The sequence below is a fragment of the Leishmania martiniquensis genome, chromosome 26, assembly GCF_017916325.1.
Source record: "Leishmania martiniquensis isolate LSCM1 chromosome 26, whole genome shotgun sequence".
Taxonomy (NCBI): domain Eukaryota; phylum Euglenozoa; class Kinetoplastea; order Trypanosomatida; family Trypanosomatidae; genus Leishmania; species Leishmania martiniquensis.
Window position 1 is genome coordinate 181,448 of NC_090161.1, and position 21,935 is coordinate 203,382.

Genomic DNA, 21,935 nt, shown 5'->3' on the forward strand with positions numbered 1-21,935 from the left:
AAACGAAGAGCTGTGAAGACGTTGAAAAGAACCTTAGGCGGCAGTGAAGCAAAGAAGAGAGACGTGAGGAGCCGGCAGTGGTGGGGGAGCGGTCAGTGGAGAAGAGAATGCTGAGCAGCGATGGAGGTGTGCCTGAGCAGGCGCTCAAGAGGCACTGCAGTCGCCTGCCGACAAGTGAGGCAATATCAGTTCACCTCGCTGGCGTTAGCGCATGGCGGCATTGGCGCACCGCACACACGATATGGGGTTTGAGGGCGAAAGGGGAGGAGAGAGCCGTGGCCCCTGTCGATTATGCATCGCGACAGCTCTGTCCCCCCCTCGCTCTCTCGCCGCACGCGCACGGGGAACAGAAAAGACTGGCGATTTCATCTTCCTATGTGTGGCCATTTCACCATAGCACATGAGCCAAGCTCCCCTAGCTTCGGCTTGCGGCAGGGTCATCGCATGGGCGCAAGACGGACAGGTGGAGACGCGCTATGCCGCACAACACCGAACTCATTTCCCTGAGCACGGCCCTTGCCTCGCACATTACTCACTCGCTCTTCAGGTCGTCTCACAGCAGTTCAACTCATGCCGGTCGCCACGTGCAAGCATCCCTGGGGGAGCGAGAGCGCAGGCTCAAGCAAGTGGGCACTGTCAGGGTCGGATGCAGCGCCTTCGATTCACGGCGGCACTTTGCCCGTCATGCGGGCGGCGCCAGCGCCTTTACAGTCGCAGGTCACTCCGACGCAACGTTCCACAGCACTTGGCCGCCGGAACGAGCTGCAATGAGCCGATGCGACTTTCCTGCGTTGTACGCACCCGGGCCCTTTGGCGGCCGAAAGTGATGCCGCGTTCGGTAAACGATAAGGAGTTGCCCAGCGTCCCCGCACAGAGTGGGGCCGTGCACCACTGCCCCCCACCCCACCCCCGAGACGCCCGGCACCTTTTTGGGCGCCCCCCCGCAATTAGGGGGGAATAAGCAAAAGTAACGGATAAGCAAAGGAAGCCTCATAAAGAGAAAGGGCAGGAGCACACGAGCGAGCGCGCCACCCTCATGACCGGCAACCATGGCCTCTACTCGTGCTACCCTTGCAGGTCTCGCCTGCCGCCCCCATCCCCTCCGCTGCTTGTCTCGTCCATATTAGGCTCCCTCTCTCTCTCTGCAACTGCCTGCCCCTCACTTGCATTCCTCCGGCGCTGCCCGGCCGGCACGTAGGAGACCGTCGATGAAGGAAGAGAGGGACAGGAAAGAGAGGGAGAGCGCCGCAGGGAGTAGATCTCAGCGGTAAGCCACAGAGAGTGGTGAGAAGAATTTGTGAGGGAGGGGTGAATGAGAGACGCACTAGTGCAGGAAGTGAGTGGCTGCCGATATTGTGCCTACCGTAGCAATGAAGCGGCGATGGGAAGAGGCGCTGCTTGCCGAGCCGCCCTCCGAGCTCGGCACTCCGACCGTGAAGAAGCCGATCTCCATCACGTCTACCGCAGGCGAATCGGCCGCGCTGCCAGCAGACACCGCCACAGGTGTGGCAGCGCCAGCATCCTGGCTGCCTACGGAGGTGCCGGCAGAAGCGAGCTGAGTTTTGGCGCGTACCGCATCTATCGCAAAGAGGAAGACCTCCGTGGCGTTGCAGTGCATCGGGACCTCACGGACGTAGTCAATGCGAAGCTTGCGAAGCAGTAGGTCGGCGCGGTTTGACGGCACGCCGTCGCGCAGGAGACGCGAGAAGGCGCACCGAGCATCCGCCGCTGCCTGGCGGAAGGTGTCAACCACAAAGAGCTTCAAGACGAGCTGGTTCACGTGCAGGTTGAAGTCGATGTCGCTCTCGCGCAGCTTGAAGTGACGCCGATGAAGCAGCCAGAGCGGCGTCGCGCTGTGCACGTGAGGCAGGGAAACGACGAACTCCTCCGGGGGGGGAGCAGAAAGCGCGGAGTAGGCGGCTGTCTCGACGTTAGCAATCGCAGATGCGTTCGAGAACCACCCGCTGCGCTGCAGAAAGTCGCTCACCGATAGACGCTGCGCCCGTGCGCCGTCAGGGGAAGCCGGCCTGGAAGCATTCTTGGCAATGATAGAGTGCAATAGCGACCGCTTGTCAGGAGGCAGCGTCATCGGCGTGCGCTGCAGCTTCGACACCCACACTGATGTCACCTTGACGGTGCCCAGAAGGTCGCGCGTTGTCTCGTATGACCCCTCCGCGTACGTGTAGAGCTGTCCGAGAACGCTGTAGGAGCTGTTGCCCACGTGAATGAGGTACAAGTTCGCCTCCACAAGGAGCGTCGACGGCGTAGGCGAAGAGTAAAAATCGGGGCAGGGGTTCTCGAGGGTCTCCTCGAGGCCGACAAGGAAGAACGTATTGCCTGAGTCTGTGTAGGACTGCCCCGCTTGCTCCACCGAACGAGACGATTCGATCCCCTCGGCGCCCGGCGTAGCGTGCGCCATCTCCTCGGCTGTCTGCAGCCACCCGCGCTCTCGTGCTAAACGGAAGCAGTAGTTGCTGAGAACGTTCACAGTAGGCAAAGAAATGCACAAGTGCTGCACGGGCACAAAGGGTGCGGCCGGAACGCCCCACACCACCGCCGACCCGTCTGCATCCTCGCGATACATGGCACAGCAGCGTCTACAACGACAAACGCGTGATGTATCCCCCTCAGCGTATGTGTGTTTTAGGGAGGGGAGGGGTGGCCACCGAAAAACGCACAGATGAGAAGCGTACGCGAGGCTTGAGCACACATGCAGACATATATATATATATACGTATGTGTTCCGGGTTGTTGGGGGCAACGTGAGAACAACGTGAGGGGGCGACTGGGGAGTGGAGAGAGGCGCGGCAGGATCTACAGCGAGAGATGGTCCACCCTACAGCGCAAGGAAATCAAGTCATGGGCACACAATCGAAGCCGGAGGCGGAGGCCACTTCATGGACGTTTGCGAGGGCGAATGCCGCCACAAGACTCGAGGGAGAGGGGAGGGGGCAGACCGCAGAAGCCGCAGGCACCTGAGAGTGCGTGCGGCAAACGATGGAGTGCTCAGCTGCGAATCGTACACCCCACAGCAACGACCACGACGAGACTCCGAGGAAAGCTCTGCCACACAAGTCAGCACCGCCGCTCGAAGGGTCAAAGGGTGGCGCGGATTGCAGTCTCCTCACGACAACTTCACCTCGCGTGACAGCTTCTCCCTCTTTTTTTTTCTTAACCACAGAAGGGATAGACGGCGGTACTTCTGAGTCTTACTTCCCCAACGCTCGAGCGCGGCTCCATTGCTGTTCTTGCCAGCGCCGTCCCACTCACACACACACATATGTAACCTCCACCGCATACTACCTGCCATGCACCGACTACCCTCGCCTTCACCTCCTGCGGCCACCGCCACCGCCACCTGCAAGCACGCAGGTGCACATGGAGGATGAGAAGAGCTGCGGGATGAGAGGGAAGTGAGAAGAGGGGGGTCGAATGAAGAGAGAGAGGGGGGAGGGGGATGAGGTGGGTCCGCAGCGGAGTCGAGGAGATGCAATCGAGGCCCAAGCAACTGTATATATATATATATTATCTGTGCATATCAACATATCCCTACGAAGTGTGGAGAGGAGGGGGGAGCTGCAGAAGCAAAGGAGGGCGAAAAAGAGAGAGAAGGGGAGGGAGGGCATAAGTGCGCAGGCAGCCATTTCGCGACTTAAAAAAAAAGACAACTCTGTGTTGGGGAAGGGAGGGGGGAGTGAGTGAATTTGTGGTTGCGCGTGCGAATACGTTTGTGCGAAGCTGATGTTGGCGACAACAGCCCAAACGAAGAAAAAAAATCGGAAAAAATACGTGAGGGGCCAAACAGACAAGGCTGCAGCGAAAGCGTCGCCGTGGAGAAAGGGGGGCCCGAGGGGAGGAGGGGGGAGGGGCAAAGCAGTGACGAGAGGGCCTCGATCCCACCCCACTCAGGACGGCCGCACATTTGCGCGCGTCATCGTCACTGAAGGGTCGCTGAAGAGAGTCCGGCCTTATCTGCATGATCTGTTGACGTTAGAAGTGACCTTTCAATAGCCGTTCTGAGGGGGTGCCGCCTCGGCCCACGGTCGCGGCGACTCTCTTTTTTCCTTTCTTTTTTCGGAACGCTCCCGCCTCCGAGAGCACCACCACCTCTTTCCGCGATCCCTCTCCACCCCCGCCCTGATGGCTCTTTGCGGGCGCTCTCTGTGAGCCGCTTCGAGGGTAAGGTGCAGCGCACGCCCATGCGCTCCCGAAACGCTCCACCGTGAGGACGCAACATGGTGCACCCCAAAGATGCATTCTTCCGTAAAGACACCCGGCAACGGAGAGACAAAAGAGGGAGAGAGAGAGCGAGCGGGGGAACGCACGTGTGCGTGCTGGTCACCCTCTGTCGAGCCTTTTTTACTTTTTTTTGCGCTGCGTGCTTCGGCTGACATACTTTGTATCGCTCGCAGCGTGCGCCCGTCCATGTCAGCGGGCACGGTGGGTGCACAGCACCGAAACTTCACGGCCACAACGGATGACCAGCGCATGCATCCAAGATATAGGAGACGAGGGAGCGGCAAGAGCGAAGAACGGAGATGCGATGTGAAAAGAGAGAGATTGCCAAAGCACCGCTTATCTCCATCTCTCTCCTCCAACTTGTCGCTCACCCGCCCTCACATTTTTGTCCTCCCCTCCCCACTGCTCTTCTTCCCTCTTCGGTCAACTCCATCTCCTGTGCGGCAGCGCATCTTCAGTCCCCCGTCCGCCGCACCGGTCTGCTCTCCGTGCGCTCCTCAGTCGCACAGCACGCCAAGCAGCATGCTCTCATCGTACAGGAAGAGATCCTCGCCATCCACCTTCACCGCAGAGCCGCCGTAATCGGGCAGCAGCACCGTGTCGTTCACCTTCACTGTCGGTGTCCACTCCTTCGACCCCGCCGCCACAGCCACAACGGTGCCCTCGTTAACCTTGCTGGCCACCTGCTCAGGAATCAGGATGCCGGCCTTCGTCTGCTTCGCCGCCTGCATGCGCCTCACCAGCACGCGCTGGCCAAGCGGCTGCAGCTTCTTCAGGGCAGGGGCAGTGAAGCGGAACATTCTGCGCGAAACGATGTGCGGGGCTTAGATGCGGTTGTAACAGTAGAGAGAGAGAAGAGCGGTAATCACTGAAGTATAACTGCGTAGGGTGGGGGAGAGGGCGGGAGAGCGTACGGAGGCTGAGGCGTGTCTAAAGACCGCGTAGTGCGTGAGTGTGTTAGTGAGTATGAGGCGATGGAGAAGCGGGGCGAGATGAGCGAACGCGTAAGCGCCGATGGCTGAAGGAGGGAAGTCGCGTGGTGGAGGAGAGAGAGAGAGCCCTCGCACCAACGCACATGCACACACGTACGCCGACCAAAACGGAGAAGTCAGTAGATCTCTCTCTGGGTGTGTGGGTGCGGACGTGTGCCTGACACACACGCGGAGAGCACCCTCTTCCCCTTGCCGCCCCTTCCGGGAAGCGACGCACCTGCACGTCCTTCGTGTTCTTCTAGGGCTTGAACGAGCTATCCTAGCTGTTGCCACGTGCTCCTCCTGCTCTCCCCCCTCTCCCCACCACCACCAACACCGCACACACTCACACACACAGGCACACACGCGCATTCACACTTGGGGGTAGGGGAGACAAAAGCGAGGCGGGGGGAGAGGGCTCAGATCGTGCACTGTATGTCTGTGGGTCGAGCGATACCCAACGAGGGACTGAACATGGCCAGACACCGAGCGAGAGAGAGAGGGGGAGAAGAAAAAAAGGGGGCACCGAAATGGTGTACTGTACATCAAAGAACGGCGCGGAGAAGAGGGGAGAGAGGCCGTCTGGGGGGGGAAGGAGACATGAGCCAAGGGTACAATGCAAACACCACGGTGAACAGGAAACGAAAAGCGCGGCTGCTCTATCACCGCCCCCATTCTCCAAGATACGCACTCGCGCAGGCAGAGGCAGATAGCCTAGTGGCGGAGACGACTCAACCTCAGCGTTTTGGCACCGAAGCTGCCCCGTCCACTGCGCCTTTAGGGGCACCCGCTGCACATCTCCTTGTTTACGCATGTGCACGCCGCCGTCCCCGCGTGCGCTACCCCGCGACTCTTTTCTCTGCAATTTGCTTTTCGATGCTAGGCAGGTACATATCCTGCGGGCGCGTGTCCTTGCTCTCATGCATGTACTGGAGAAGTGCGAGCTGCACCCTGTACCGAAACACCTTTGCGCCGGTCAACTCCGCCACGCAGGTGGCCGAGTCGGCCGGCGTCATTGTCCCGGCTGCCTTCTGAGCGGCCCGCACGCGCTCACGGACAGCCACCACCTCCTCCGCTGCCTCCGCGTCACGCTGAAGCTCCCTGAAGAAGCTAGCGAAGCGGTCAGTGAGGAGCGGCCTCAGGGTCGGCAGCCGGAGATACGAGATGAGGTCGAACTGCTGGTTGCGGAGCGGCACCGTCAGGATACCAGGCGGCGTCGCCGCCGCACCACCCCGGCCCATCGCTGTTACACTGTCGTGAGCACCGCTGCCGGGGTTGCCGTGTCTGGTGACCGCCTCACTGTAACGGTACTGCAGGTGGAACAGGGACTCGGGAAGTCCGATCAAGGAGCGGTAGTTGTGCGCCTCAGGGGTGCCGTTGCCAACATACATGACCCCGTCGATTGTGCGATGCTGAGCGTGGACATAGAGGGTCATCATTTCTCGCCATGACGGCGACGTGTCCACCTTCTCGGCCGGTGTGCTTTTCGAAGGGTAGACGTCGTCGAGTGGGACACTCAGCATGTCGGTAGAGCTGAACTGCAGAGGAATGCACTCGTCCGCTTTGAAGGCCGCGGAGCCGCGCACAGTGCTCACGTACTGGTAGCCGCATGGTAGGCGCAGTCGACGCGAGACGGGCGAAGAGTAAGACGGCAGGATCGGCCCGCGCTTGCTCTGCGCCTGCGCTGCCTCCGGCGACACCGAGGTAGATGGTGCACCGATGGCAGCGGAGCCGCTCAGCGGCCGGCTATGACTGACGCTCCCGAAATTGCTCTCGTCGGTCGACGTGCAACGCGCCGGATCCCTAAGCGGGTTACTCGCGGTTGCAATGCGCGCTTGAAACTCCTTCACACCAAGCCGAGCCAGCAGCACCCGTGATACATCTCTGCCGACGTCGCGCGGGTTGAAGGCCTCAAACACCTCCGTCGCGCCGTAGCGACGAGTGAACATGGCGACCGGGCCGGCGGCGAGAACGTGTGGCTGGCTGGTCTCGTACGCACTGCCCACAATGACGCGACCATCAAACACAATAGACCTCTTTGCCAGCGCTGTGAGCACGCTGCGGTCGATCTCTTTATCCTCCAAGCACACGATCAGCGCGCACGGCAGTTCAACAGCGTCGCCCGCCTTGCGCTCGTAGGAGAGAGACGCCAAAAGCACAGACGTCAGCGTTTCGTCGTCAAACTCCAAACGCGAAATGCCGTAGCCGTCCAGCACCGTCACGCCGAGCGCACGGAGAAGCGCCATGGTCGCTTGAGCGCAGGTGAGATCGGCAAACGGTGCTTCCTCGGCGTTGGGTCTGCACAGCACCAGTCGCTGCGCGGGGAAGCCGATGCGTATCATTGTCGAGAGCGACGCAATCGCATCGAGGCCAGAGCCGTACACGACGACGTTCGCGATGGACCCGCTAGCCGACTGACTCAACTCTGTCAGCATGTGACGCAGACGAGTCTCGGCGACCTCGCCCGACAGCGCAAAAATGCCGCCGCGGACACCGTGCGCCTCTTGTTGCTGCAGTGCCCGAATCTGCGGCGACACAATGTACTGCCGCCCCGTCGTGAGCAGCAGCTGATCGTAAGGCTCGTAAACACTATTTTCTAAGTGAATGAACTTCATGTTGGTGTCTATGTCGATCAGCGTGCCCTGCACGACGCGGATGGTGCTCGCGCCAATGCTGAACGACGACGAACTCTTCAGTCCATCACCGAGGCGCAGTCTCAAGTATTCCCGTTCCAACAGCTCCATCCCGTCTACCTGCCACTGGCGCATCGGGCACTGATTCGGGTGCAACGGCATGCCATCTGTCGACACCACGGTGATGTTCAGGTAGTCAAGATAGGGTACGGAGAGCAGCTCATACAACATGCAAAGTGCTGTGGCGCTGGCCCCCACAATCACGACACGGGCGTGTACACGCACCCGCTCGTCGCCAAGGAAGCGGCGCGTTGTGAAGAAGAGAGAGCTTAGCGCCAGGCTTGTGAGCGCCACCTCCGCCTTGCCAGCAGCGGCGGGTGTATTCTGCATCAACTTTGGTGTCACGTCGTTCACCTCGGGAAGATCGGTGAGACTGTACAGCGTGCCCTTCGGCGCGCCCGTCTCCCTCTTCCTCTCCCCAGTCGTCACCTCGACAACGCGCCGCGGAGGCACGAAGGTGAAGGTGGAGACGGCGGTCTGGCACAGCGCTGCGTCGGTGCTCGTCAGCAGAAGCAGTACTTCCTTGCGGGTTTGCCGGAGCACCTCGCGCAGGAAGAATCGGAGGTGGTGGCGAAACACTGGGCGAACGTAGACAAAGCGGACAAGGATGCCGGGCAGCTCCGACGAGAGGTACCGCAGCGGCCCCTGCTCTGGTGTAAGCGAGATGTCGGTGGCTGCGTAGTCGAACCCCCCCGTCGCGTTGAACGCGAGAAAGCGGTCCATGTCGTAGTTGGCACGAAGCGCGTACATCTCCGCAACCGAGAGCGGCTGCACCGACATCACACCCGCCACCACAGCGGACGACAGCACGCCCGCAGTGCCGCCGGCGGACTGCGCGCCCCAGGTGAGCGCGAACACAGCGCGGTTCTGCGCTTCTATACCACTCGCGCTGCCCTCGTCTCGAGATTCTGTCGGCGTTGACGAGTTCAAGTCTTCTTGCAGAGCGGTCAGCAGCTCCACCGAGCTGCCTGGGAGTCCAGGGAGAACACCGCTGGCGCTGTTTCGGCCATCCTGTTGATGCAGAGCCGCGCGGGCACCCGAGCCGGCCGGCCTGCCGGTACGGCTGACGGAAACAGACGGTGTAGTGCTATTGGGTACCGCGAACTGTAGGAGCACCTTCTTGCGTAGGATAGCATTGCAGGGATCTGTCAGCAACTCTACACGCGCTTGCACGTCGTGATTTATCGGCATGGAGACACGCGGGCACACCCAGAGGGCATCGGGTGCTGGCACCACTTCGCCACGCGCATTATGCGGTTGATAGCGCCGCAACGGCATGTACTGGAACCGCTCTAGTATCATGGGCTCCGGCAACGGTAGCTTGTGCGACAGCCGCAGGGTGGCGTAGTCGCACGTTGGGAACTCGCAGAAAAGGTACGGCAGGAGCTGGTACGCGCTGTGGTCAAAGTCAGGGTTGAAGTAGAGGAAGAAGATGTTGAAGGTGCATGAGAGCCCGTTGTCGAGCTCTGCAGCACTCCCTGATGCGTCTGCACTCACACTCTTCAGCCGGTCGAAGACGTCCGTATTGTACTGCCGGGTCGTGTGTTGCTGCTCCTCAAGTGTTAGCTGTCGCAGGCAGGCAACACCGAGAACTTCGTGCGTTACAGTGTTCTCGGCAACAACGACCTTGTTGTGCATATCTTGATCCTGTAGAATCTCCTCCAAGAAGAATTCCGGTGGGAGCTCTGTGATCACACCAGGCCCACCAGCGACAAGCAGCGCCACGATGTCATCGTAGTCCTCTACCCTGCCTCGACGTATCGTCAGCGGGGGAAGCACCATCGCGCGGGAGAGGTGCAGCAACGTCCGCAGCGACGCATGGCTGGCCGACGACGATGCCACAGAGAGCGAGCCAGCGTCCTTGACCGGCACCCGCGCAATACCCAGCATCGTCTCGAGGCTCGCAAAGTGAGCGCCAGGGGAGATGAAGATATGCTCAATGTCGCTCAGCGTCCCGAAAGCGACACGCAGCAGGTCAATCGTCATCTCCTCTGACGTGAACGGCTTGTTTTGCGAGGTGGCGGCAGCAGATGCACCGGTGGCTGAGATGGCGGCGGTCGCCGGACCAGCCTCGCCAAAGGCACCACTCGGAGGTGCAATAAGCATGCGAAGCCACAGGCTGTTCTCCCGAGTCGCCCCCACCACGGCGCTATAGGCGTCCTCTGCCAAGGTCGTACGCTCTATTGTGGGCCCCGTGTTGCCTGAGCTGCCGCTGCTGTTGTTGCCCGCGGCGCCATCACTGTGGCTCGCGGCCGGCGCTTCGTCGCTGAGCGCAATCAAGCCAATCACAGCCTCCTCGGCCTGACCCCCATTCGCAGTAGGGGCGGCCCCGCGCACCGCTGTGACGCAGAGGTACGATGTTTGAATAAGAGTGGCAAAGTCACATGCGCCGTGAACGCCGAACACCGCCGGCGTGGGGATGCCGTCCGGCACGGCGTCGCCTATCTGCAGGAGGCCCGCCAGCTGCGCCGCATCCATGAGCTGGCTGCGGCGAAACCGCACCCCTGGCAGAGAGCCTTTGAGCTCCATGAACAACGAGGGCGAGACGCGGGGAGAGGGATAGAGAAGACGAGAGACGCAGGCAGAGTCGAGGCAAACCGAATCGAGAACGAAAGAGCGGTGGACTGCGCTGTCACTCCATCAGTGATGTTGGTGACGGCCACACACTCAAAAACAAAAAAGAGGGGAGCCGTGATGAGGAGAGCCGAGGATGAGAATCCGGGGGGGAGCAGCAGCAGAGATGCACCAATGTGACGCATGAACGAGAGAGATGTAGCAGCACCAGGCGTTGAAGGGCACTCTGCTGCGTCTGCGCCTCCACACAAACAGAGAGAGACAGACAGACACGCGCGCCGCACCTGTCGTAGTAAGCAGTGAAACGGAGCAGAAGAGAACGTGCGCTGTGCATGCGCATGCAGCCCTCCAAAGGTCACCGCGTCAGCAGATGGAGCCAAGAGGTCCCGCAAAGTCGATCCACACACAGTAGTGGACACCAGCGCTAGAAGAAAAAGGCTTCACTTGCGCGCAGAGCATCAAAGAGAGAGAGAGACGCGGAGGTTCTACCATCATCCCACTCTGTTGTCACGCGTCTGCGCGTGTCTGTGGATCGAGCCATGAAGCGCATGTCGGTGTCCTCCATTTTGACCCCTGTTTTGGTCTGCCTATGTCCTTCTTCTCCGCGTACTGCATGGGGGATTTCGTCCAGCCACTCCTCGTCCCTCACCTGCCTCTAACCCTGGCTAGGTCACCATCGGTATGCAAGAAGGGGTCGACTGCATGAGCTTGTCTGCGCAGGATGTGCAAGGTGTGAAGCACGGTGCGAGAAACGAGAAGGAAGTGGGAGGCAGCAACATGCGCACATCCCCCGCCGGTGTCGAGGCCGCGAGAAAGAGAGAACGAAAAGGGAAAGAAGCTCTCGCGGAATCGGTCGCGGCTAGCGATACAGGCCACCCTCTTGACTGCGCGAGCCCGCATCACGCGACGATAAACACGAAAAAAAAGTGAAAATGAAAGCGAACGTACAGTAGCGATCGCGTAACTCGGCTCACCGCCATCTGCTCCATCAGCTCTCAACACAGAAGGATCTGCCCCTCTTCCCCACTAGAGAGACGTACATACATACATACGGCTTGACGTGTGCGTGCACACGTACGCGCCCACGGGGAAAGAGAGCCAGAGCCATTGTTGTAAGCCCAGATGTTAGAAAAGGAGAGAGGATAAAGGGAGGGGCGAGAGCACAGCACCCTCCGAGGAGAGAGAGAGAGCGAGCGAGCAATGGCAAGCTCAAAAGCGTTGTCGGTAGTGTTCGTTGGGGCGGTCTGCACGACCAGATGGGGCACCATGTTGGAAAGGGAGAGAAGACAAGACGCAAAGAATAAAAAGAAGGAGGAGGCACAGAAACCGCTGCCCACCGCTGCAGATGACTTAATCCGAGTTAGCGTGGCGCGTCTTCTCTCCACGACCTCACTGCAACCTCTTCGTCACAGCCGCATAGCGCGGCTCACCTATGCATGCGTTTCTGGATGGAGGGCAGAATGTTGATGCGCGTCACCATGTTATCACGGCAACTGCCTGCCACGGAGACTCCGAGGACGCGCTGCAGGCGTGCCGGCTCATTGTCCACGTACACGGCGCCCTCGCCAGCATCTTTTCCGCGACTCAGATGTAGTACGCGGTGGCCTCGCTCTCCGTACGCTTGGCAGCGGCCGCCTTTAGCGCCTCCACTTCCGCCTTGGCACTCTCGCTGGAGCTCGCCGACACACGTGCGGCAGCCTCGGCAAGCGCGGCAATTATGCCGTCCTCCGGCGAGCGTGCCCCGCTAGCGAGGCGGTGCTTACCGGCTTTGGCGTTCACGAAGCTCAGCAACTCTGGCAGGTTTCGCCACCTGTGTACTCGAACGGCTTCCCGTCCTTTCCTTTGGGGAAGAAATACAGCGATGGGAAGTTGGTGATAGTGTACCTCTCAAAGTACGTCTCGTTCGCTTCCTCACCAACATCGAAGCGAGCGATCACCACATGTGTCGCTCGAGAACGCCTTCGCCAGATCGTTGTAAATCTCATTCAGCTCCCCGTATGCGATGGACCCTTTCGTGTAGAATAAAATCAGCACCACCTTCGATGGGTCCTGGACGGCTTGGTCGAACGTAAGGTGCGTCAGCTCCGTCACGAGCTACTGCTCCCTGCGGATTTTCAGAGTGAGGCCCTTCACCTTTTCTGAGAGGTACGCGGCGAGGTTGTCGGCGGTGATGGGTTCTTTGTACGCATGCGGCGTCAGCGAGCCCTTCACGAAGAAAATCGCCGGGTACGTCACGAAGAGGAAGCACGCAGCGACGCTCCTCTCCGTAAGCGCGTCCATCCGGCCAATGACCAGCATTTTCTGCACGCTCTCGCTCCTCGCGTAGGCCTTACCCAGCAGCGCGTATTTCATATCCGGTTTCTTGGCGTCAGCATCCCCCCTGACGTAAAACTGCTAGATCGCCGCCTTGTCTTTCCCGATCAGCTCGTCGAAGCTGGCCGAACTCATGTCAAACACGCCCTCCGTAGCATGTCTCCGGCTCATGATGTCCGCCGCCGCGGCTATGATGGTCACCGGCACGAAGACCAGCGCCAGCAGAAGCACAACACTAAGCCGCCGGGACATGGTGAACAAAACAAGAAAGAAATAAGAGAAGATGCGGCGTGCTAAAGTGTCTTCGTTTCAGGAAGGGCGCTAATGTGAACGAGTGAGCCAAATGGGTGGTGTAAGGTGGCAGCAGACACACTCGGCTTCTCGGCGCGGCGTAGGTGCGCGCGCATGTGCATATCCTGTAGAAGAGCAAGACGGGGGGAGGAGGGGAGGGAACGTCAAGGGCACTGAAGACAAACTTCTGTCGAGGTGTGAGTCCAACAAATGAGAGAGAGAAGAGTCGGGGCGAGCACACGCCACGAGGGAAAAGATCTGCACTATGAAGGGGACAGGGCGCAGAGACGACCATGACGAGTGTCCGCTCGACCTGCGTTATACTGGCCGAGAAGGCTTTTCCCGTCTGCTTCCTTGAGCGGATCTATGTTTCTGTGTGTGTGTTTGTGTGCTCGCACATGCATGCATCTCGCGCACAACAATTCGCGCCGAGTGATACATGTGAACAGTGGTTGACGCGAGGAGCCGCATGGGCCAAAGGCGTGTGTGATAAAAAAAACAGAGAGAGGGGGGTGCTCTTCTCACTGCATCCTTCACTTGAGGACCGCCTCTGGATGGGGGTGGGGAAGTGCGGGAGCTGCCAAGCATGCACAGGTGCGTGGAGCGGTAGCGAAAGGTGGGGCGCAAAGCAAAAGGGAGAGGAGAAATGGCTGTTGGGGGAGGAGGAAGCGGAAGAAACGCGAAAGAGCAGCTCAGCCAGAAGCTATGTGCTGCAGCTGGCAGAGACACGCACCCACAAGCCCCACCCTCGTGCAATCCCCCTAGCCGCCTCAGCCGCCCCAGCCCCTCCTTTACTCCGCAATGGCGTACTCCTCCTTTGCCATCACACCTTGCACGAAGGCCAGAAGCTCGTTGAAGCCCCCGATTGTCGGTGAACTCGATGCCAGCGTGCTCGTTGGGCGGTATCAAAATAACCGTTGGATCGCCTTTGATGATGTGCCGTCGCTGGATGCGCCCCATTCGGCGAGTTGACCTTCCCGACTATCAGCCGGTCATGCAGCTCGGGACGAAGGCGAACGTACTGAGCGAAATCCATGTGTACGGAAGCGAAGTCGCGACAGTGGATACACCAGCCCGCGTAGAACACCAGCAGCACAAGCCGTTTGTGGCCTACAACATCGTAGTAGATTTCCGCACTGATGTCCTCGATGCCCTCCATATTGTGGGACGGGAGGCCGCCATCAACGCCGCGGCTCGCTTCGAGCAGCGGAATGTCCATGAGGAGGACGACGACGAGCGTGTCGACGAAGAGCAGCGTGAGACGCCCAAAGGGGCGGGTCTTTCTCAACGACATCGAGGAGGGCATCATTACTTTTTTTTTCAGAAGGCAGTGGCTGAGAAGGCAGAGCCCATGTGTGCATACGTGTACCAGGGTTTAAAAAGACACTAGGAAGATTCCCGTGTGAAGGCGGTTTGGCGTGCGATACCAACGCATCCTCTCTCCCTACGTATACGTCACACTGTCGGTGCCCTGATCGAGTGGCCCTCCCCCCCGTGCGGTTAGACGGCGCTTGGGAGCCCATTCGATGAGTGGATGAGGCGGAGGGTGAGAGCAAAATGGAGACAAGAGGCTTTTCTTTCACATCCGCTCGCGCACCGCTGCGCGTTCGCGTTTCCTCTTCCTCGACGTGTTCTACCGCGCATGCACACAGGCACGCATACGAGTAAGCAGAGACGGACGCGCTCGAAAGGGCAGGTCCACCCGGCCTCCAGGTTGAGTCTCGTACCGCGCTGACAACGTGCGCAGCCGTTGGTGCGCCCGTTCTCTTCTGCGTAGCAGTATCGACTTCCCCGCACCATTCCCTCACGGCAGCGGGTGAACGTTGGCTTGAGCGGGAGCATGCGATAGTCGTGCAGAGAAGGGGTGATGGGGCTGGGGCGCTGCTCGCGTTGCCCTTCGCGCGAGTTGATTCCTGAATCACCACCACCACCACCCTTTCAGTCCGCCTCATCCCCCCCTCTTCTGCTCAGTCGTTTCTTTTTTGTTTTTTTTGGTTTCGCAGCTTCTGCTGGCGTATACGATGGTTAACACACGCAAACATATTTGCCGGGGCCGAGGGTAACGCGCGCACCCGAGAGAAAACAGCAAAGCGCATTCGACGAGAAAAGAAGGCGGGGAGGGAGGGAAGAAAGCCAAAGGCGGCTTCACCTCGTCGAGCAGACTGAGCACGCAGCGCGCATCCCCTCGCACACCTCACTCAGGCGACAACGCAGCAAAAGGGAAGGCAGTCGGACCTCCCTCCTCCTCCTCCTCCCCTATCCCTTTCCCTTCTACTTGGTGATGGCTCGCGGCTTGGCGGCGGCGGCGGCGGGCTGGTTCGTCGACACCGTCCTCATCAGCTTCTTCTGCCACTCGCGCGTCATCTTCTGCGACTCGCGGATCTCCTCCTCCGGGAAAAGTTTCATGAGGCCCATCAACGAGGCCGAGATGAGCAGCATAATCACCATCGGGCTTTTGAGAAGGCTCACAATGTCCATCTGCTGGCGGGGAATGTAATACATGTGTTGAGCAGAGATGGGAATCATCGCAGGGCTCTCCTCGTCCAGCCCGGTGCCCTCGAGCTGGCGCACGGGGTAGTCGTTGGACGAGGTGCGGATGAGGGGCTCATGACGGCCGTCGCCGGTATCCCGGTACAGGACATCGACGCGCACCGTCGGGAAAGCAAAGTAGTGGTACTCCGCCTGCAAGATGTACGTGCCGTAGGGGAGCTTGTACACGCTGAAAGAGCCGTCCCGGGCTGTGGGTACGACAAAGCGGTGCCGACCATTGTACAGCAGAACGCTCCCGGGCTGGACGTTGTTCAGGGCCTCGAAGCTGTCGGGGTGACGAAGGTAAGGCTGCGGTATGAGCAGCAGGCCGTGGAACGTGACGGTCTCTTCCGCAGCAGGTACCGGCAACACCGCGCCGAGCGCAAGCAGCAGCAGCGCCGCCGCCAGCCACAGATGCGCCTTGCGAAGCATGTATGAAGTACGTAGCGGGTCTCTCACGGAGAAATCCCTTCCCACTAATCGAATAGACCGCAGAAGAGCAACAAAAGAGGTGAAGAGGGAAGAGGTGCAACGCAGCCTTGTGTTGGTCGTTTGTGCCCGCGCTTGCGTGTGTGTGTGTGTGCGTTTGTTTGGGCGTGTGGACGAGCGGGTGCGTTGATGCACCAGAGGGAGTGCGTGAGAGAACGAGAGGGTCAGATGGTGGGGCGTGAGAAGGGCATGGGGAGGGGGTGGGGGGCACCCCAAAAAGATGCAGAAGCATTAGAGCAGCCAACTCAAACCACCGCATCGCGCAAGCCACGCAGCCCACCGCGTCCAGAAAGCGAAGAGGAACGAGGCACGCGCATGGCACTCAGTGAAGCCGACACATATCGTTTCCACTCACGCCCCTTTCACACCTCCGTTGCTTGCGCGGCTGCCGGTCTCCTCGCTTGCGTCAGTGGAAACGATGCAGCGGCCAGCGTCTCAAAGAGAAATGCACGCACCAGCTTCAAATCATGAACGCTTCACATGCACACAACTCTGACGTTGCGGCGCCGCGTGCGGCACTAGCCCCACACTGTGGGTACGCTTCATTTCGGAGCGCTAGAGAGGAGGAGGAGCAGCAGCAGACGAGTCGCTAGCAGGAGGAGGGTTGAGAGGGGTGTATGGTGTGCTCAGGTGATGCAAGACAGACCAACGTGAGCGCACGCTTGCACAAGCACAACATGAACGGAGGGAAAGAAAGCGAGACCGTGGCGTGCAGCGCTGCGACTGAAGAGATACAAGCACAGTGAGAGGAGATAGTAAAAATACCCAGAAGGGGTAGTAGAACTGCACCATCAACACAAACACACGCACACACAGACGAACCGTGCTGCAAGCCACTCTGTCTCTCTTTCGCTCGCTCTCCTTGGATGGCGTCGGAGGCGGAGCTGCTCACTCCATCCAACATTCGCCTCCGCTTCTTTGCCGAGCGCCACAACCGCAGCTGCCACTCCGCCGCCTAGCCTCCCGATTTCGGTCCCCCCCGGTGCACACTAGCGAAGCACCACAAAAATTAGAACCACAAGGATGAGAAACAAAACGGCAATGCAGATCATCTTGCCCCGGTCACTGGTAGAGTCAATCAGCTTGCCGACCCTCTTCATGGCCCCCTCCAGGCGCATCTGCACGCGCGTCATACCGCGGTCAATGTCATCGAGGATGTGCTCTTGGGTATTCAGCTCCTCCTGGATGTTCAGTGCAGTATCCTTGACGCGGTGGATGCCGCTCGACAGTCGATCCAGCGTCTGGTCGTCCTGCTGCATCGTATGTCGCTGAATCGCATGCTCTTGTCGAAGAAAGTCGGTGTTCTCGCGCGCGCCGCTGTCACCCATGTCGCTTTCCTGCACTGCTATACGCTTGCGCTGCGCCGCCCTGACCTTTTCTGCGACTTGCTGCGCCTTCATCATCTCTCGCTCCCAAGCGCGAATGCGCTCTGCGCGACTTTGCAGCTCCTCTGCAGTGATCGCAAACGACTCCGGGTGCTCCATGGCGGTGTCGAGCGCGAAGCGCATGTCTTCCACAGCCTCGTTGCAGCTGCCCACAGACTCTAGCAACTCGTTCTCAGCAATCACGGTAGGTAAAGCCGTTCCGCGAAAGCGCTGCATCTGCGCACTCAAGTCCGCCAGCATGGCGCCCACCTGTTTCTCCATCTGCGGCCACGGATCCTCGCGAGTGGCCCCGGCAACGGTCGCCGCGACTGCGGGGGGCACGGCGGCCCCGCCCTGTGAGTAACTTGTGGGGTTCATTTACAAGTTGGCTCTAAAGAGGAAACAAAAACACACAGCGTCAACGGAGCGTTGACAGAGCAGCCACCGAAAGGGACAAGGGAAATGCGTGTGTAAGTGTGTGTGTGTGCCTGCGCACGGATGATGTAAGCGAAAGGGAGGGGGCAGTGGTACGGAGAAACCTTTGCGGTAGACTACACAAGGTCGAGGGGAAGACGAACGAAGCAGTGTGTGCGTCTGTGTGGAGAGGGGAGGGGTGGGCGTCTACGTGTGCGCTGTTGAACGTCGAGAGGGACAGCGGCTCGGGCTACACGTGACTGCAGTCTTTCACATGCACTCACGCGCACGCAAGCACACAGATAAAAAGAGAGCAGGTCAGCACACAGAGTGGGGGCAGACGTGTGTAAAGGTACCGATGTCGGAGCCCACGAATCAGGAAAAGCGAGAGAGCGAGGGGGGCGCACATGAGAGACGACCCCTCATTGGAGAACAGGTGCTCGCCTGCAGGAGCGGCGAGACTTCCACAGCCTCAGACACGCTGCTGAGTGCTTCGGGTTCAAGTAAACTCTTCGAAAGATCTCTGACGATGGGAGCGGCAGCGGGCGGAGCGCACAGAAACGCGTATGCGCTGTGACGTCCAGCGAGCTAAAGGAGGTGGGCGCCCGCGTACCATTACCTAAGAGGAGCAAATTGCAGCGAAAATTGGAAAGAGAATGACGGAGGGGCACGCGAAGGGGGAGGGCATGAATTCAGTCACGCCTGCCATTCAAGGTCCCAGTGTGTCAGCATGCACAGATCCTTACGCCCTCCCTCCTCCTCCTCCGTCGCACATAAATACCAGCGCCCTCAGCCTACGGCTCCACGAGCACGGAGAGGGAAGCGTGAGGCCAAATGCGTGTTACTGCACTTCACAAACATAGACTGGTCAAGGCCTTGGCTGAACTGAAAGTCGCTGAGGTCGAAGTTGCAACGGAGAAAGTGAACGAATGGGTCTCTGCAACGAGTGCTCCCCCCAACATGACGGCGCTGATCAGCGCCTCGGCCTGCCCTCTTCGAGGTGCGAGGGGTGCACCTTAGCCCGACAGCGGCAAGGCGGAAGTCGCAGTCCTCAAAGCGGATCGCGGTCGGCAACGATGAGCTACATTGGACGCCCTTGAGGATGCAGCCAGTGAAGTTGCATCGACGGAAGATAGCGTTACTCAGCTCACCTTGGTAGAAGAGACTGCGCGAGAGGTCGCAGTCCTCCAGAGTCACGTGCGACCACCGCACCAGTGAGAAGTCACACCGGGCAAGAGAAAGGCCGCGCAGGTGGCAATGCTCCAGCACGCCATGTTCCAAGATGGCCTTCATGTCCAGCCCAGGCAGGACCAGCGCGGCAGCGGCGGACAAATTCCATGCGGTAGAAGCGGAAGAACGTGGGCAACTCCGCGCACCGTCGCCGACTCGCATTCCTGCTCCACCAGCGCAAGGCAGCTGGGCCGCCGTGTCGCTGTGGCTGCCGCTCGGGTGTGGCATTGCGCTCGCGCTGCTGCAGAGATTCATGAACTGGAGCACCTTGCGCTCGAGCGGGACGTGAGGGGCGGCGAAGGCGTTTATGATAGAAGAAGGCGTCTCAACACTCGAAAGCGACGCTATGGCCGCGTTCGAGGGAGAAGGCGCTGGCGCTATGGTTCCACGATCACTTTGTCCTCCGCAGCTCTCCGACTCCTCTCTGCATCCATCAGTGGACACGGTCATGGAGTCCATCAGGTCCTCAGCGTCGAGCGACGCATACGCATCCTCTGGAGCCGCTGTCGCCCCCTCCCCCTTCCGCTCACCAAGACCGCCGGACCAAGTCGAACGCGACGCTTGGAGCGAGCGGGCAGAGTCGTCCGCAGCAGTGCTTGACGCTTTCGCTTCATCGGCGCAGGCATCCGTCGCGACGGCCTCGGCTTCGTACAGAGTCGAAGAAAGATTCAGCACTGCATCCAACATCTGAGTACGATCCAGCGAACAGGACAGCGTGCGCGTGGCGGCATGCTTCTTCGTGCTCCTCGAGGACAAAGAACACGAGGGGGGCGAGGTTGTCCTATCCTGGCGCTGCTGGGGTGTCGCGTCACGCAGCACGTGTGCTGAACCCCGTGTTCGCGACCGACCACAGCGTCCTTCCGGCCGTGATGCACTGGGTAACCGGGCATTCAACTCTACTGGATGCGTATGATGGCGGCGGTGGTGCGGCCGATGGATCCCACCCACAGAGCTCGGTGACCGATCGCGGTGACGGCGAAGGCATGTCTGCTCCTCGAACCTGCCTCCATCGAAAACTGTGCTGCACTGTCGCCTCGCACAAAGAAACGGACGCCGAAGGGGTGTGATGGATGCCGCCTCGAAACGTTGCAGGGCCGTCGTTAGAGACTCACGTAGCAGCATCATTGGACACGAAGATGCACGAGGAAGAATAAACGGAAGGTAGCGGGGGACGGGGATGCCAGTCCTCCCTCGTACCTCCTCGGCACACGAAAGGAGGAAGGGCAAGCGCCTGCGATGAGCGTCTCTCTTGTGTCGGTGAATGTGTACGTCCACGCATGTGTCAGCTGTGCAGAGTCTTTGGAGAGGTGGGAAGGGCAGCAGGCACCCGCTGATGCACCAAAAGAAGAGGCGCGTACCTCTGTAGGTGGGGGGAGGGGAAGAAAGGGAGAAAGGGGGAGGGGGGCGAGCCGTTGGCATGGTAAAGGAAACACATGAAAAGGTTCCGGTGAGGGTCCGATGTCAAGCCAACTGAGAGTGAGAGTGAGTGCCGAAGAAAGATCGAAGAATGTCTATGGGTCCTTCGTCCGTGTCGCTGTCCCCGCCATTCGTTGCTATGCCCCCACCTATCCGCCAGCCCAAGGCAACTGACTCACTGTCTCATGCGACGATGATACCATCGAGAGAGAAAGGGTTGACGAGTGAGTAAGGCAGAGACAGAGCAAACCGCGCCGCCCTCGCGTCCCTCGGGAGAGTGGAGAGGCAGTACCGTCGCGCAGACCTGAATCCTCTTCTTCGCTTTTAGCTCCGCCAGTCTACCCCATCGCGATGGCGACAGAGACACGGCAGCGCAGCCACCCGACAACACTGAGATATGTATCGAAGATGAAAAAAAAACACATAAATGAAATATACGGAGCAAAGAAGTCGGAGGAGGTACAGACGAGGAGGACAGACGAGTCGGCTTACCCGCGCGACGGCGCAGCAGCGACAGAAATAAAAGCAATCGTGAGAACGAGCGATTGGGGAGGATAAGCGGAATGGGAGCCAGCACACGGTAGCCATGCACGGAAAGAAAGGCCCGCAGCCAGCCAGCCCTCATCAACGCAGTCCTGTCCCGTAAACAGCCCCTCGCCTCCTCCGCCTCACACGCCCACCCAGCCTCAGCACCCTCGCACACACACACACGCGTCCGCTTCTCCAATGTATGGCAGCCCAGTTGCGCCTCTTCTCCGGGTGCTCCAGAAGAAGTGGAGAAAAAGCAACGAAGAGAAGGCGACTGAGTACCTCAGCTATTCGACGCCGAATTAGCGGCTACAAAAAAAACACACGAACGGATGAAGCAAACACAAGGCACAGCACAATGCAAACACGCGGGCACGGCACACGCTCACACCTCCTCACCAACACCCGTCCAAAGAAAAGGTGGTCCCCACTGACTCCACGTCTCTCTCGCTCTCTCTCTTCCCCAACCCCCGCCTCTGCAACATTGTCACATGTACCAAACACAACAATGAAGCAGTGAACAGAATACGCAGAGACAAAGATGGCGGAGCAATCGACCACGTGCCCAAAGACTTCTCCAGAGACGGCACTTGAGATCGCGAGAGTCAAGTCGCTTCGTGACTGAAGAGGAGCAGGGGAAAGGGGGGAGTGATGACGCTGTTCACTTCGGCGGAACGTCAAGACCCAAACGGCACTGTTCTGTGTACCACAAACGCCGTCGCCCTCTGCCATCAGAGAAGAGAAGATGCGCGAGTTCAGCGCCACGCCACACCCACCCGATAGGGGAAGGGGGAGGCCCACACCGCGTGCGGCGAAGCAGCCGCACAAGGCGCGCATTCGAGCACCACCACCCCTCCCTTCAGTCACCCGAGCACGGACCTACC

At 59.7% G+C, this 21,935-nt stretch overlaps 8 protein-coding genes across 8 annotated transcripts; all 8 read right to left on the reverse strand.

Annotated features, from left to right (window-relative positions):
• Window positions 1–1,324: 1,324 nt before the first annotated feature.
• On the reverse strand, window positions 1,325–2,584 carry LSCM1_04068 (uncharacterized protein; the record flags this gene model as incomplete). Its single annotated transcript, XM_067321593.1, has 1 exon — window positions 1,325–2,584. The coding sequence occupies one exon, from the start codon at window positions 2,582–2,584 to the stop codon at window positions 1,325–1,327; it is 1,260 nt and encodes a 419-aa protein (XP_067177824.1).
• Window positions 2,585–4,736: 2,152 nt separating this feature from the next.
• Window positions 4,737–5,039, reverse strand: LSCM1_04069 (uncharacterized protein; the record flags this gene model as incomplete). Its single annotated transcript, XM_067321594.1, has 1 exon — window positions 4,737–5,039. The coding sequence occupies one exon, from the start codon at window positions 5,037–5,039 to the stop codon at window positions 4,737–4,739; it is 303 nt and encodes a 100-aa protein (XP_067177825.1).
• Window positions 5,040–6,049: 1,010 nt separating this feature from the next.
• LSCM1_04070 (uncharacterized protein) lies at window positions 6,050–10,432 on the reverse strand (the record flags this gene model as incomplete). Its single annotated transcript, XM_067321595.1, has 1 exon — window positions 6,050–10,432. The coding sequence occupies one exon, from the start codon at window positions 10,430–10,432 to the stop codon at window positions 6,050–6,052; it is 4,383 nt and encodes a 1,460-aa protein (XP_067177826.1).
• A 2,139-nt stretch (window positions 10,433–12,571) lies between these two features.
• LSCM1_04071 (uncharacterized protein) lies at window positions 12,572–12,829 on the reverse strand (the record flags this gene model as incomplete). Its single annotated transcript, XM_067321596.1, has 1 exon — window positions 12,572–12,829. One exon carries the CDS (start codon window positions 12,827–12,829, stop codon window positions 12,572–12,574), a length of 258 nt encoding a protein of 85 aa, XP_067177827.1.
• A 570-nt stretch (window positions 12,830–13,399) lies between these two features.
• On the reverse strand, window positions 13,400–14,041 carry LSCM1_04072 (uncharacterized protein; the record flags this gene model as incomplete). Its single annotated transcript, XM_067321597.1, has 1 exon — window positions 13,400–14,041. The coding sequence occupies one exon, from the start codon at window positions 14,039–14,041 to the stop codon at window positions 13,400–13,402; it is 642 nt and encodes a 213-aa protein (XP_067177828.1).
• Window positions 14,042–15,352: 1,311 nt separating this feature from the next.
• On the reverse strand, window positions 15,353–16,042 carry LSCM1_04073 (uncharacterized protein; the record flags this gene model as incomplete). The annotated part of the gene is made up of 1 exon (XM_067321598.1): window positions 15,353–16,042. The coding sequence occupies one exon, from the start codon at window positions 16,040–16,042 to the stop codon at window positions 15,353–15,355; it is 690 nt and encodes a 229-aa protein (XP_067177829.1).
• Window positions 16,043–17,088: 1,046 nt separating this feature from the next.
• On the reverse strand, window positions 17,089–17,841 carry LSCM1_04074 (uncharacterized protein; the record flags this gene model as incomplete). The annotated part of the gene is made up of 1 exon (XM_067321599.1): window positions 17,089–17,841. One exon carries the CDS (start codon window positions 17,839–17,841, stop codon window positions 17,089–17,091), a length of 753 nt encoding a protein of 250 aa, XP_067177830.1.
• An 825-nt stretch (window positions 17,842–18,666) lies between these two features.
• LSCM1_04075 (uncharacterized protein) lies at window positions 18,667–20,229 on the reverse strand (the record flags this gene model as incomplete). The annotated part of the gene is made up of 1 exon (XM_067321600.1): window positions 18,667–20,229. The coding sequence occupies one exon, from the start codon at window positions 20,227–20,229 to the stop codon at window positions 18,667–18,669; it is 1,563 nt and encodes a 520-aa protein (XP_067177831.1).
• Between the last annotated feature and the right edge of the window lie 1,706 nt (window positions 20,230–21,935).